The sequence below is a fragment of the Squalius cephalus genome, assembly GCF_949319135.1.
Source record: "Squalius cephalus genome assembly, chromosome: 7".
Lineage (NCBI taxonomy): Eukaryota > Metazoa > Chordata > Actinopteri > Cypriniformes > Leuciscidae > Squalius > Squalius cephalus.
Window position 1 is genome coordinate 8,624,077 of NC_137128.1, and position 16,218 is coordinate 8,640,294.

A 16,218-nucleotide genomic window follows, 5' to 3' on the forward strand; every position below is an offset into this window, starting at 1 on the left:
CCTAGCTCTTAATGCATTGCGTTGCCATTATGATTCCTGTAATTTTATTAAAATTATTAAGGTAAGGCAATAAACTTATGAGCAGAACTGTAAGTGTCAACAAAAAAGGAGAAATTTACAGAAATAACTAACTAACTAACTTTGGGCTTAAAGCTATTAGAATTGTAGATTAATTATATTTTTGGTTTATGAAACGCTATGCAGTTTCAGAAAAAAATTGAATCAAAGTTTCCCTACATGACATGCTTTTTAATGTGTCGTCCTCACTGGAGATTTGGATACACAGTACGTATGTTAGTACAGTTTAACATGGATAGTGCGCACGTACTTTAAAGTCACCATGAAATCAAACTGGACAATTCCATTCTTTATGAAATATTGCAGTGTTTATTCTAAAAGATTTATCCACGCACAAATATTTGGTTAAATTCATGTTCCTGGTAATCTTGAATCAGAATAACTTCCCCTCCCTCTTGCAGCATCTCTTCTCTTCTCTGATGATGAGGGCGGAGCAACCTGTCAATCACATGAGATCAGCCAATAGCAAACCACAACCATCCAATCAATTCCTCATGTCAAACTCAATACTATAATTTACTCAGATAAACATCACAATAGGGAAGAAAAGACTATGACAACTTTCGTTTCATGCTGACTTTAAAAACAGTTATGTTATTATTGCTGTCCTGATGTGTGAAACTTTCTGTAATGCCATGTTTTCCCCTCACATTTACAACCAAAGCGAAGGAAATGTTATCAAAGTGAAGAAACCAACAGAAGCAAATGAACAAAACAGATAAATTATGGATAGAAAAGTAAAGTATGCCATTCTTCTCACAAAAAGTATTCATTAATGTTCAGTTGCTGCAATATCGTAATCCTTGACCTGATTCTGCTCCATCAGGTCACATGCTTTATTTTATACGTGACAGTCGAGCAATGGATGTTGTTCAAGTCATCTGTGGAAACTTATATATATAAAAAAAAATAGTGTGAAAAGTAATTTCCTCTAGTCATCCTAGCATTGGGAGCACAAGTCCTCCGGTGCTGCACCAGATGCCATTGAGCTGACTGAGGAAAAATGTAAAGTGTACATGGAGTCTGGTGATAATGTGCAATAAGCAACAGTATATGTGTGACCTGTCTGTAGAGTAACGCTGCTGTATGTTGAGCTGCTGGGATCAGTGTCTTCAGCCGTCTCATTACAACCATTTCTCCCGCTGTCTCTCTATCTTACTCTTATAAAACTGTATTTTTACTGCTCTGGCCCTTGCTATTCTTTGGACGAGAATATGAGTCGAGGAGTGCATTAGACTGAGTGTGTGTGTGTGTGTGTGTTAGAGAGAAAGAAGATTGATATACAGAATGATCTTGTGCTGCTGGATGAATTAGAGAAAGGAGGGAAAAGAGAAATCACTTCAATTCATGGCCTTTTCTGTATTGATAAAGCTGCATGCACTTTTCAAGATCTGTCTGTTCACACATAGGCTATTTCTTAGGAATATATATTTGCATTTTATATTTTCTTGGAAAGATGTAATGCTCTGCTTTGGGGTCCCTTGTTTATCAGACTGTATGACCGGTGAATAAATGGCATTACCAGTGACAGTCAACAGTTTCTCCTATGGTCAGGACAGTGTCAGGTGAGACAGTGCTGTGCTTTAGAAACAATGAAGGTTTCAGAGTGAGACTTTATGGCATGCTATACAAGGAGAACCAAGGAGATTGTTTAAATACTTTATGATGTTTTCCTGAGCTGTTCAGTAATGCTCTCTTTCTACAGTGCTTTGTGTGGCGGCTCGTGTGTATTCCAGGAGAGCGGTCAAATCCTCAAGCGCTGGGTTATTGATCTGTCTCACTGCAGTGCACATCCATGGCAGCATCTCTAGAGAATTCACTCGCACAACGATTGTTAATGTTCAATCTCAAAATAACAGCTATAGGTGCAGCTCATCTCTCAGTGAGTTCATTCACGGATCGCTTCTGCTCGAAATGAACTGTTATGTAGTGTAACCTTCCTTAGTCTGATGATGCAACGTGATTATATATGTATTTTACATAAAATATGGTTCTACCACATGCACATTTACTTGCATATACTTGCACACTAAAACGTACAACATTGATGTATGACACAATCTAAAATGTCAATCGTTGCAGAAATGTTTACAAATCTATGATGGGACTAATCGGTTGACTTCTGGTTTCAAAACATTACATCATTTGAAAACCCTTTAAAATCTTAAAATTAATTGAATTTCTGTAATCATTATTTATCACGCATTGTGTTTGCCGTGGGACACGGCAGTTTTCTGAAAGCTGTAACTAAAAAAAAACAAACATAAAATACACCTCAAACGCAGCATAAAATGACAATAAAAGTAATCCATTTTATTGTGCTGTAATCCAATCTTTGCAGAATCCAAATGACTGCTTTATGTAATAAACAAATCCAAATACCGGTCTTTATTTAGTAATTGTAACCTTCAAATCTTACACTAATAATTATTACTTTATTTTTATTTTTTATTTTTAACTATATATGTATATAAATGAACCAGTTTGCAAAGAAAACCTGATGAGATGTCTGCAGAAATACTTTCTGGATGTTGGTTTAGAGTAAGTAACAGCTGTCTGTATGAGGAAATAAATGCAAAATTAAACACCATCTCTCAAGAAGTCTACAGTTGAAATCACACCACATGTTACTTCTTTGTTCTTAGTTGTGCTTTCACACAATGATCCATTAGATCATGCCACATATTTGGAGAATAGACTCTGGTTTTATCAGGTCTGGTGGAGAATGCGTCACATCTGGGAACCAATAGTAGAAAAAACCATTGAATTTAATGAAGATCAGGGCTTAAAAAAACAAACAAAACATTGCTTCTTTCTGAGCTGAATCAGTATTTTACTTTTACCATTATGAAAACTTTTTCTAAATGATTTTTGCCTATACTTCACTTAAATATAACTTTATACTAAGAGCTTGTGACTAAACCTCGTGATTCCAGCGGATCCTCAAACTGTCAGAAAAACTATTTTGTACCGTCTCTGCTTCTTTGCAGTGCAAGGGTAAATAAAGAACTGTGTTTTTGAAGAAATACTGTGTTTTCTTTACTCAAAAAACACAATGTTTGTAATGGCTCATGTTTTATGTGTTTGAGGAGCGGAGAAGAGATTCTACTGTAAGTCTGGTATTTGCCGTCTAGTCATAGCCAATACATCCTGCACTTCATCTTTCATAAGTTATAAGATTATATGATTTTGGCCAAATGTATTAAAAGACAGGAAAAACTGAGCACCCACATAGCTACCGTTAATGACTGATAAAACACAGATCTCTGACATTCACTGGTGAAAAACCTCGTAACTCATTTTGAGCTTGATTTTGGTAAATTGTTAAAAATATAATGCTACATGCGACCATACATAAAGCCACAGTACTAACTTTGACCACATGGTGTTGAATTATTTTAAAAATACAGGGGTTTTATTTTTTTCAATTTCCTTAGTAGTAGTGGTTTTTCACTAACCTCCAATTTTCACTGGTTTCAAAACACACACCACGCTGGATATTATCTGCAATTTTGAATGTAAAAAGCTTTAACGGTTGGTCACATATCCTCTGGAAAAAATCCTGAGATCCAAAAGCTAATGCAGCGACTTTGACAACTGAGCGCGGGCATTTCACGTTGGTGTCAACGTCACATTTGCAGAGGCCCTACTATTTCAATTACTTACTGATTGACTGCCAAATGAAAATATTAAACAGAACGATAAAACAACGTTATTAACCGTTTAATGATAATTTTTAAAAAATGGTTTCAGTTCAAAATGATTAAACGTGATTTAGTTTTTGTTTATGTTCCTGTTAAAACTTATTTTTGTTCCTTGAACCAGTTCAGAGTCCTGATGAAGATTCAGTTGCTTTGTCTCCTGGATCAGGGCTAGATTCTTCTGTTCCGGCCAGGGCTCAAAAGTATTTCGCCTCTACATTAAGTGATTTTAACCTTAAGCATCGTTGGGGAATCCTGGAGTATGATGTATGAGGGAAACCCCAGTATTACAGCATAACATTGCAGATGCCATATAGAGTCAAGGAATCTAAGCAATCGAGAGAGATAACTTTATAATCTCCTTTGTGCTAGTGCATACATATAGCCTATAAGGGAAAAGTAACCATAAAGATGTTGAATTAAACGTAAACACAGCTTTTCCGCATATATCCTGGCGATTGTAATCATAGTATATACTTACCGCTTTTCACTCAATTTCTGCAAATCAGTTTTTTTGAATGAATGACTGTCTCTCGTCTCCCGTTGCTCTAGTCTTCATCAACACGCGTTTGCTCCTCCTGTTGGTGAGGATGACTTACAGCAGGTGGAGATTATGAATTGCATTTCCAGGACGTGCAATGTTGAATTTTCTGTCGAACCCCTGAATTTGTGGAAGTGAATTTGCAAAGCGAAATAAAATGGACTGAAAATTTTAAATTATAGGTGGTATTTTTAAATAACCGAATTTTTGGGGAAGTGAAGTCTGGAAGGCGAATAAGGATTATTGAATTTTTAATAATGAAAGTGTGTGTGTGTGAAATGTTTTGAATTGAAATATTCACAGCTTAAATATACAACTATGTTGAATTTCAGCCCCTAAAAATGCAAGCACGGATAATACAATGCATTTAAATACATGCAAGCAAGCTTTTTTTGTTAGTTTCAAATACATTTTCCTTCCATATGAAAACTAGTAAGTTCGACCTGCTGTGAGTGACCGGGCAAATCTGTTTGGCAGACATTTACTGGCTGATGCTAGACTGTGCAATTTGTGTTCCTAAGATTCCCACATGCCAGGCAATTTTTCTAAAATGAGCAATAATCTGAGGACAAAATGGAGCCCATAAGTTCATCTGAGAACAGTCAGTGGTTTCTCCATTATAGACAAAGCTTTGAGCTACTTGAAATAGGTACGTACATTGAAGTTCCTTGAGTACAATAAGTAATCACAGAATAATGTCGAGGAACAGGGATATTCGCATCAGGGTCCTGATCACTCTTGTTTATTTTGCAGCTGATAGTACATTATGTCTTAGGTAATCTATATGGTGTATTCAATAGGGGACCACGTCCTGCAGTTTATTTCCAACCATGCTTAGAGCTTAAATCTAATGGCAGCCAATCAAACACCAGCTTTGTGAACACCTCTTCCTCAATGCATTACGTCCATTACTTTAACAAGAATGCATTGTTGTTGTCAAAGGCCAATCCATGACAATTTGTCTGCCACAGTGTTTCTGGTAGATAAAATTACCTTCAATTGCCTGGCGGCAAGTGTTAATTTCCCACCCTGGTCCTACTGAAAAAGAAATCAATGGTTTTTTTTGGGGGGGGGGGGGGGGGGTTGCTAATAAAAAGTAATGCAAGTTATCAATACAATTACTGCTTGAACAAAAAGATCTCTATTATCTCTGAGAATCTCATGTCTTCTGGAATAATGTGAGAACAGATCTTAAGGTAGGGGTCACCATTGATGACCATCTCTGGTGTGCTTGACCTCTCAGATCCAGACGCTGTTGCTGAGATTGAGTCGAAGGATGAAGGAGATGGCCATCTGAGGAGCCAGATCTGTCCCGAGGAGGAGGAAGAGGAGGAGGAAGAGCAGGTGTTTGAGCCCCTGAGCACTCTCACGCCACACAAGACTTATCAGTGCCACCTCACAGGTAAAGAAGGACCACAGGACATCTTTAAATTATACACACACCATCACTTTAGGCTCTTTACAATTGCTAATAATAATGATAAGAGAGAGGGATAACAGACAAAGATGTATGCAACTGCACAAAAGTACAAATTAATTGCGCAAGCTCCTTCAGAAGTGAACTGCATTGTGAACCACACTCAGATCACCTCTAGCTTGCTTTAAAATGGTCAGAATTTCTTTGAAACATTGACTTCGCTAGCTAATAGTGTTGTGCGTAGCTAAACATACAAATATCTTTCTGTTTTATAATTTGAATGCTGATTCATTGAGAAATACCTTGACATTTGTGCATTGAGCCCATGTGTCGGCATTAGTTGTAGATCCATTCAAAAAAGAAACAGGAAAGTGTACAAGATTGAGTTAAACACTATGTTGTAGATGACACCCAGGACTGACTCGTGTCTGCCATGTTCAGATGCAGCCGATGTTGCTTCATTATTACCGCTTTTTCTCTGTCTTGGAGATTAGGTTTCTATAAGTCAGTACTTCTACATAATTGATTTGGCTGTATTTGATCAGCGACTTCAGAGCGGCCCCTCATTAAAAATCCCTGTGTCTCTGACAAATACATCTTAATTGTTCAATACTTGAGATGGTGGTTTAAATGAGTTCCCTGTGGAGGCCAAAGAGAAGAATGTAGTAGTCATTTGGGAACGTTGCGTATCTGAAAACCAGTTTAGACGTAACTCAGTGTGAACGATTAAATGCGTTTTTGCTTCAGATGGGTCTGATATTACAGCCGCGCCGCAATGAGGGGCTTGCATTCACTGTTTTTATAACATTTTCACAGATTAAATTCAGCAGAAAAGGCTTGAACACAGTCATTAAGTTTCAGCCTGATTTACTGTAAGCCATGCGAACCTTAAAGTGTAACTTCGCCGATTTTCAACCCACTTTATGTTGTTGCAGTGTCGGTAGTATACAAGTGCGTGCAGAATTATCAGGCACGTTATTCAGGCACATTTGACCAATTCCAAACCACATTAATCTTAACTATTATTCATTCTGTATTTAATCATTTATAAGTGATATAAACTTGTTCATGAAGGCTGGAAATGAAAAACGCCTTATATTCAGGTGTGCAGAATTATTAGACATTTTCTTTTACAGATAAAATAAGCTAAAAAAGAGATTTAACTCAGACTGAAATGCCAAAAATTATTAAATGCCCATGAGAAGGATGCAATACTAATGCAATACTAGAAATTGCAGTTAAGGCATGACCATTGGACAGTGAAATGCTCATTGGGTCAGCAGGGTCAGACAAATACAGGTGGAGAAGGAAAGACACATGTTAACGGCAAAATAATGAAGAATTAAGTGTGAAACCATCAGGAACCCTTTAGTCTCCATCTGAGTTAACACTTCCTATATATATATGGGACACATATGTCAGGACTGGCACAGTGTAATTGAATGAATTATTATGTGTTAAACAACAAATATTTTTCCTAGCAAGAGGTTTTATCAAGAGGTCAAGGTTTGGCTGGTTAGCTTGGTTTAGTTAGCGCAGCTAGCACAATACATGCAGTGACTACACCATTCATTCATGGGCAAAAAAGCATCTTTCTCCTGTGAGGACTAGTGGAGGTCTTGAGACTGTGCTCGTTCTGGTGCTGCTGTCAGCCAATCGGCACTGTAGCGGCGGCTGTTGGTTATCAGACACATGACGTTAGTGGCTCAGGTGATTGGCTCAAACCTGATCGCCCATGAGAACAGATGGAAGCAAGCAGGTTGTGTATTTCTGGGAAGGCCGGAGCCAGGTGAGATGATTACAAATGATACAAACGATTACAAACGAACAGCTTTCTCCAGGTATTACAGACCCGGAAAAAATACAATACAATATTTGTTGCATTCCTCATATCTCAGGTAGTATATACAGTCAAACCAAAAAGTATTCAGACACCAGATATGATTTGTGATATTTTTTTACTAGTGTGTGCAGGACATTATAGTTAATTTATGTAAGTGAGGATAGCAAAATAAAGTAAACTCTGACATATAATACTCACAAATTCTTCATACAGTGACTACCAGTCAAATGTATAAAAAAAAATTACATTATTCGGATGTTTGTTACCAAACATTATTCAGACCCTTTGACCTGACCATGTTTTCTTAAGTGTTTTTTCTTTAATTGCTAATGCTCTTTTTACACACAGACTGAACAAAATGAAGCATTGTTTGGTAATTGTTTGAGCTAAATTGGAATTATCTAATTGTGTAGTTAAATTTAACAGCTGACAGATATTCAACATAATTCATTTGTGAGACAGTCTAACAGAAGGACGGACAAAACCAGTGAAATATCATGTTTTATTGTTTTATTACCATTTTCTAAACTATAGCGAATAAACTGTGATAATGTGAGAAATGTTGAAGGTGTCTGAATAAATGTTGGTTTGGCTGTATTTGATATACAGTGGTGCAGGGAACACTGACTAAGGGTGTGCGAAACGATTTTCCAACATAAAACAGAGAGTCTGTAAGAGATGTCACGTGTCACCTGGATCAATGGCTGCCGTCGTCTCGGCCCGGTCCAGAGCAGCTTTAACACCTCTCTGTGCACTTAAGCCATGACCACTGCAGTGCGTTGTGGGAATGGGCCGATGGATCCACCCGTGTCCCTGATGTGATTGGACTATTGATCGTGCTAATGCAGAACTGCAGAGAGAGAGAGAGAGAGACAGAGAGAGAGCTATAGGAATGTCTCCCACAGGACCTGCTGTCTTCCACAGGAACGGGAAAGGAAGAATATCCGCACCCACCCAGCATTCCTCATACTAACCCCCAACCCAAGCGCTGCGTCCCCCGGGAGTGTGTCTTTCTGCCGGGGTAGAATGGTATAACGCTCCCCAGAGGGGGATGGGGGAGGCATGTTTACCTCTCAAAGCTCTCAGCGTCGGTGGGGTTCTGGCTCCGGCCCGGCTGAGGATTGAGTTTCTGCGGATGCTTTCTGTATCCTGACGGTTCAGTCCTCAGGGACGCTGGAAATGCAACAGCTGTCCATCTCCTCATAAATGCTCAGTGATACAGCTCCTCAAGGTCAACATAGGCATTTGACAGATAGACACGCGTATCTAGATAAACAATGTTTTTTTATTAATTTATATGTACAGTATATATAACTGGATTGATCATATGTGGTGTTCACGCCATGTTGTGATTGACCGTTCACAAAGACCCGCCCCCTTTAGTTACTGTTGCTATGTCTGACAAGCCATGCCGCTCTCACGCCACATCATGTTCTCATGCAGTGAAAAAGTCTCAACTATCAAATGTGGCCATTTTTTAAAGAAATTTAAACAATAAATACCGTTTTGTGGCTCTTTAATGTGTCTGACAGATCGCCGTGTCGCCTCAGTTAAAGCTGCTCGTGAACCGATCATCTCTTCCTTCTAGTTAATTTATAGCATCAAATAAACATGAATGAAGATCAGAAGGAATGTTGTTTCAACCGTGGAAAGACGGGAGTACACACACTTAGTTCAAATCCTCCAACGTTAATCTACTAACTCTCCTGACTGCTTTGTCAGACAAAAATGGCGGCAGATGGCGGATTATGATTCGTCAGATCGCCTGTCAATCAAACTCCCTACGAAGGGTGAATTACTGTATACGAGATGACAACATGTGACGTTCTTCTCGGAGTTGTTCATGATCTCGGACTCAGAATTCTGTGCGTCTATGGCAGCGCTATCAACACCAATATGAATCTGCAGCGGTCACATGGGACAAGTCGGAGCTCTCAGAAAATTCAGAGTTGAATTACGAGTTCTATGAGGACGTGAACACTTTCTACAAGTCAGAATCTCGTAATTACGGCAACTACGACGTGGAGTGGCCGCACATGTAGAATTATAAACTGCCAGTGGGCAGTGAAGCCACCGGAAGTTTTCCAGCGGCCATATTGCAGATTGACAGCCAAAAACTTGATCTAAAATCACCTGATTTGCAGCTTATCAGTTTTTATGATATTTGTATCTAAATTTTTTATATGTTATACTTTTATATGTTATGTTTTTTTTCAGGCAGGATATTAAATAAATACGTGTGTCTACAGCACGCTGATGGCACAAATATATTTCTTTTTGTATGCAATTATGCAGGAATGATTAAATATGAACATAGATCTGAGAAACAATGGCTGTTAAAACGTTACAGGATAAAGCAAATTCTAGGGCGTTTTACTAGTCTGCATTATTTATTATTTAAGCAACTGCTTCAAAATGCACTTTTTTAACAAAATTATTGTTAAATCAATGAATATGAATGTAGCTTTTTAACAGGCATGGGAAATTCCTGACTTTAAATAATAACCATTTACATGCTTAAGTGACGTAATTATCATCATCAGGAGGGTCCGCGGATGTGTGTGCACCCCAATTTTTGCACAATGCACATGTGCGACTGACTTTAGCGCTTGAAAACAAAGTCCACTAGTCCACTTTTCCGCGCTCAAAGGATACTCAAAGTATAGTTCTTTGGCCGTGAATGTGTCTTTCTGCACGAGACGGAGCGGAACGTGGAAAATGACGTACACTCGGACCTTAAGTGACGTAATTATCATCATCAGGAGGGTCCGCGGATGTGTGTGCACCCCAATTTTTGCACAATGCACATGTGCGACTGACTTTAGCACAAAACCAGACTTCATTTGCCCTGATGGAAAGCATATTTCATTCCCTCTCCCCTATATAGTGCATTATAATATACATTATTGTGTAGGGGGCGGAGCTTCAGATTCTAGAGAACGTTTGATTGGACAGAAAATCTGATCAGAAGCTGAAGTGCAGAGAGATGTCATCAAAATCATTTTTCCATATTGGCGGAAGTGAGAGACTGTAAGTTTTGAATGCTTATATCTTCGAAATGAGAATTTTGTCATTGTTTTGGAGCACACCAGCTTATCAGAGGTGTCAAAAGTATTCACATTCAGTACTCGGGTAGAAGTATAGATACTAGGGTTTAAAAAGACTTCTGTACTGTAGAAGTTGAAGTATCAACTCAAGCTTTTTACTCAAGTAAAAGTATAAGAGTACTTGTTTCAAAACTACTTAAAGTATAAAAGTAATGTAAGGAAAAAAAATTCTCTCTCTCTCTCTCTCTCTCTCTCTCTCTCTCTCTCTCTCTCTCTCTCTCTCAGCCTCTCACAAGTTAGAAAGACACCACACCGCCAATCAGTTTAGCGATGTGTATTCAGGAGGCGGGAGCCAGATCTAAACCGTTTGTGTAATTGGCCAATTTTTTTTTTTTTTAACGACGACAAGCCGGAATGAAAACAAGCCAAATTTAAATAGGATTAACGAGGCTATTTTTAAAATGTAAGGAGTAGAAAGTACAGATAATTGCGTCAAAATGTAAGGAGTAGAAGTAAAAAGTCATCTGAAAAATAATTACTCCAGTAAAGTATAGATACCCCAAATTTCTACTTAAGTAAGGTAACGAAGTATTTGTACTTCGTTACTTGACACCTCTGCAGCTTATAGATAATTGATTTCACGGGGACATTAAGCCTGTCCATGTGACGTAATTTGCATCATCAGGACGGTTGAGGGATGGTGTGAAGTTCAACAGCGGTGAACAAAGGTGAATGTTGAGACAAAAGAGTCCACTAGGTGTGTTACGCAGAGAGTGTGGAAAGAGCGATACATAACAACACAAAGCAGCGGATCATTCTCCATCACTTTTGTTTCACCTGCATATCACTGGTGTTTCTGACGTCACAAACTATCAGATCAGATCAGCGTGTGATCGTCAACGAGTGGATCTCTGAGCTGGAGTGAGTGAGTGAGTGGAGGCGGGGTTCATTTGCATATTCATTGAACCACATATACTAAATGAGGCAAGGGTGTCGAGTTACATTCAAGCTATTTTAAGGCATGAAAAAATCTATTTTCATGGATAAAAGGTTTAAATAAGTAATTTCAGTTCTTGTTCTAAACTTTGCATGGATCTGTAAGTGACTTGACTCAGTGCTGCCCTCTGATGTCTGGCAGAGTATAGAAAATAAATTGTACGGAGTGGAATGTGGAAAATGAAGTACACCCGGGCCTTTAGTAGGCACTATTATCTCTTCACTGCTCTCCTTCCATTGTCTTTTGAAAGCAAGCATTTCAAGTCTAATACAGAGAAAGTAAGGATTGGGAATCTGATGAACCCACAGGCTGAGGATCCATTTGCAAGGTTTATCGATAAAAGGTATGCGGTATATGGTGGCATATGAAGTATATCAAATCTTGTCCTTGAATTACAGTGCAAACACTCCAACATTACTCCAGTAAAAGTGTGAGTACTCCTTTTACATGTCTACTTACCTTTAGATGTACTAAAGACACTGATCTTTAAGGGCTATACTTTGTTTAAATCAATTGATATGCCCCTTCATAGTGCTTAAAATGCCTGTTTAAAAAGAGAGGAGGCTAATGTCACGGACAGACAGAGAGTGTAATAGATGAGAGCTCAGTCTGACATTATGAGTCGTCAGATAACCAGCACTGAGGAAGATCACATTAAATATGCATGACTGCAATGGCAAATATTTTGTTAGCAAAATATTTCATATTTTATTAAAAGATTTTAATATCAAATCCATTAAAGTTTGCATGCATGTTGGTGACAACAAACTGTATAAAAAGTGTTAACATATATAAGACTACGAATAAATTAAACCCTTGTATTATTTCACTTTAAAACTGCCACGGCAGCAAAGAAGATGCACTAGGCACTCATTTGTTTGCTTATTAGTGATTTATTTATGCTATATTTACAGTTGTGCACCTTAAAGGGATAGTTCACCATACAAATATCTGTATTTTTCCATCGCCACAGATACAGATACAGTAAGGGTGTAACTTTTAATTCGTTTTCTTGATGCATCTATTACAGATCCTGCCAATGCATATGCATCGATCTTGAAACTTGGATTTTTGAATCATGAACCATTTGTTAAAAATCGAATGAATTGCGATTTGAAATGCTTAAATTATTAGAGACAGGACAGGAGCCCTCACAGCTCTCTCTCTCACACTTTTACGGGATTGCTCTTGCTCTCCATTCGGTCCGTAGCTCTCATCAACCCATTTTCTGAGCGGCTCATGTTTGATCTCTCCTCAGGACTCACAGGAGCAGATGACATCTCTCTGACAATAGCGCTATAGTCTCGGGTCAAACTGATAAAGCTACTCGTTTGATTGCGTTTTTAGAAACGCCATTTCATGCATCATTGTCTTCCGAAAAACCACAGTCCGTAATAATTTCAGAAACATTATTTCTGTCGTGACAGGTTGAGGAATGCCATCGCCACTGCTAGTGTTGTATAAGTGTCACAAATTGATGAACTATTCATTAATAAATTCACCAGTTCAACATTTCCAGAGTACTGCAGTTCTCTTGTGCTTGGCAGTGTTAGTTGTGGTATCTGTAGCGTGTGCCACAGTCTCAGTGTTCAGTGCAGCCCATGTTAAAGCCAAAGTGTCATTAGATATTCAAAGCAGCTCCAGTCTCCGGAGACATATCTATTCCTCTTCCCCTCTCTCTCCGGAGCTTCACACGGCACATCCCATCCTGCTCCATATAAACTATTCATTGAGCTTTGTCTACCATCCATAGCTCTTCTCTGATAAAGAATAAAGAATATAATAAAGAGAAACAGGTGAGCTATCTTTCTATCAGTCTTTCTGGACTCAAGCCAATGGCTAACGAGTTCTTACTCTGCTTTCCATTGGCTGCAACAGAGATGTTTTGAACATTCAGACAACATTCAGAAATAACATTTTCAGCAAAATGTTCTTTGAACATTTTTTTTTTAATTTTTTTTTTTAATTTTGTCAGCTGGGATATTATTAAATTCATGGGGAAAAGCAGATCCCAAGACGATGTCCGTTTTTTTTTTTTTTACACTGTGAGAGCAGAATTAAAACAAAAACGCAAACAATGAGAGAGGTTCTTGTGAAATAAATGGAACATTAAAAGCACATAATCAAATTTTAATGTATGTTCCAAACAGAGAACCGATCCTGAGCTTTAGTTTAGGTACTAAAGGTTTTTGAGACTTAACTCACAGACTGATTGTTCACATTATAATCATCTGGATTGAATCACTTTCAAAGTACTACATTTGATGAAGAACGCATGCCTTAAGGATTATTAAAGTATGTTCTGTAAGTATGCAAATGTGTAGTACTATGAATACTACTATATTTGTTTGTTTTTTTACCATTAAATTATTGTTTATTTTTTTTGACTATGATAAAAACTGTGACTGAATGCTCATCAGATCAGAGTTTACGGTTTAATAGTTTATACTGCAGATCTTAAATATGTAATTAGTGATACGAATTATCAAGCAAGGTCATGTATCGGGAAAGACAAAGTAATAAAAAAAGAAAGAAAGAAATCATCCTGGCCTTCATTGAAAACATTCAGGTCTTAAGCCTGGAAATCCTGCCTTATGCAACCCATTCTTTTTAGCAGGCATTTATTGCTTCAGAACCATCGTTGTGGAATAATTCCTCGTCCCAGATTTTTGTGCTCTCTCTGTGTTTGCTTGCACGGTTGGAAGCCGTATTAAGTATTAAATGTTTATAAGTCTGTGTCTAGTCAAGAGGAGGCTGGTTTGCTCTCTCTCCCCGTTTGGCACGCGACTGCAGATGCAGAAAACAACTGAATAACAGTCTGTATGTAGAAAAATCCAGGCTAATGCAAAAGAATGATTGCCATGGAAAAAGTGGGATGAACATTCACTTTCCCGGGTTTCTCCAGAAGCGGAAGTCATCATAGTTGATTAAACTTCTACTGTTGTGAATGAGAGACGACAAGCAAATATAATTGCTGTATTCCCATTTACTCCAATAGCAGGATAAAAAATTGCATTTTTTTTTTTCACGGCTTTCCAAAAGAGGTAAAAAACATTGAGAGATTGAATACGTTATATTAGAAAAACCCTTGCAGCAGCGCTCATTTTTATTTTTGTAATTTACTGACAAGGCAATATAACACAGTACAGTGTTATATATGTTTTTTTTAAAAGTGATGTTGATAACTGTGGAAAGGCATCAATACAGTCTGTGAAAAGGGTCCATAGAAAATCATCTACACCAGATTGTACACTGTAAAATGTAATATTGATTCAGTTCAGATATCTAGGTAAGGTAAGCATTTAGCTAGCTAGCAGGAGTTATTTGGCTGCATAAGAAAAACAGCACAACGTTAGGAACAACAAGATCCTGCAGCTTGCCTGGTCCTCGTCACCCTGCCTGCCATTATTCTGCAGTAGCCGAATGTTTGTTCTGCCATACTTCAATTTTAGGGACTATATTTTCTTGTGCAAATATGCTAATGCATTTTCCTAATTAATTATAACACACACACATGCACAAATTATACGTAGTAATACTTTATAAATGTAAAAAGGCACTCAAGACCACGCTATATTGTACAGTGCAGATTGTGCCTAGCGATGCCCTTTAGCCATGACTATTTTAAATGTAGCATGACTTCTCACTGACATTACTACTTAAACTGTCCAAAATGAATCCTGGCCTCTTTGACTAAAAGGCAAAAGTGCATACTGATGGCCAACTTTCCAAATCTCAGTTGTCATCGTATACTTTCTTAGGACCTTGTTCAAAAACATAGAGTTTGAACCATTTTAATCTTCATTTCTTTTGTGTGTGAGTGCATAAAAATAATTGATGACAGTCATTGTGGATCTATCAAATTTCATAATGATAAGTTTTTCATATATTAAGTTAGGGTTATACTTTATTTCGATGGTCCACTTTCGACATTCAACCAATTGTAAGTAAGTTTGCTACTACACGTCAACTTATTCTACTAGCCTTAACCTAACAGTCTACTAAAGGCTGGCATACACTACACGACTTTTTCCCCGATTTGCGATCTAGATGAGTCTTCAGTAGTTGCCGAATGTCTGCGCCGGTCTGCAGATTTTGTGAGTTCGGAGTTGACAGAATTCACAGAAAATCATGTAGTGTATGATGGGCACAGACTCCAATTTTTTTATGAGATTGGGTAAAGAAAAAAAAGAAGGAAACATGTACCATCCAGATCACAGGTGATCCATGATCTGGATGTGCTTGATAAGTGATTGTGTTGAGATACTAGGATACAGCTACTAGATGGAGCCGCAAGAATGCATGAAAATAAATGTTAGAAAATGCAGAATCTGCTGTTTGTTTAGTAATTGTTTGCAGCAGTTTCAGTATTCATACAGTGGGGTTAACGCAGCTCGCTTCCCTCCCAGGTTGAAAAATATGGTAATCCTTATAAATATGTAAAAATCGCTGAAGAATGCGTCACGTGTTTATGTTGAGTGTAGTGTATGATCCTCAGTCATGTAATGTATGATGCCCAACTTTTCAGGCAAACCATTTAAAAAGTTGGCAAGTTTATGATGGCTGCTGTTTGAAATGTTCAGATTTTGAAAGT

At 37.9% G+C, this 16,218-nt stretch overlaps 1 protein-coding gene across 3 annotated transcripts in view; it reads left to right on the forward strand.

Moving 5' to 3' along the window:
- LOC307161392 (zinc finger protein 521) overlaps nucleotides 1-16,218 on the forward strand; it is a 99,726-nt gene that overhangs the window by 17,111 nt on the left and 66,397 nt on the right. For 2 of the 3 annotated variants that reach the window (XM_079876059.1, XM_079876060.1), the window contains exon 2: nucleotides 5,564-5,722. In XM_079876059.1, coding sequence (XP_079732185.1) covers nucleotides 5,564-5,722 — 159 coding nt within the window. The remainder of the gene's footprint in view (nucleotides 1-5,563; nucleotides 5,723-16,218) is intronic. The other variant, XM_079876061.1, reaches the window with a different exon arrangement.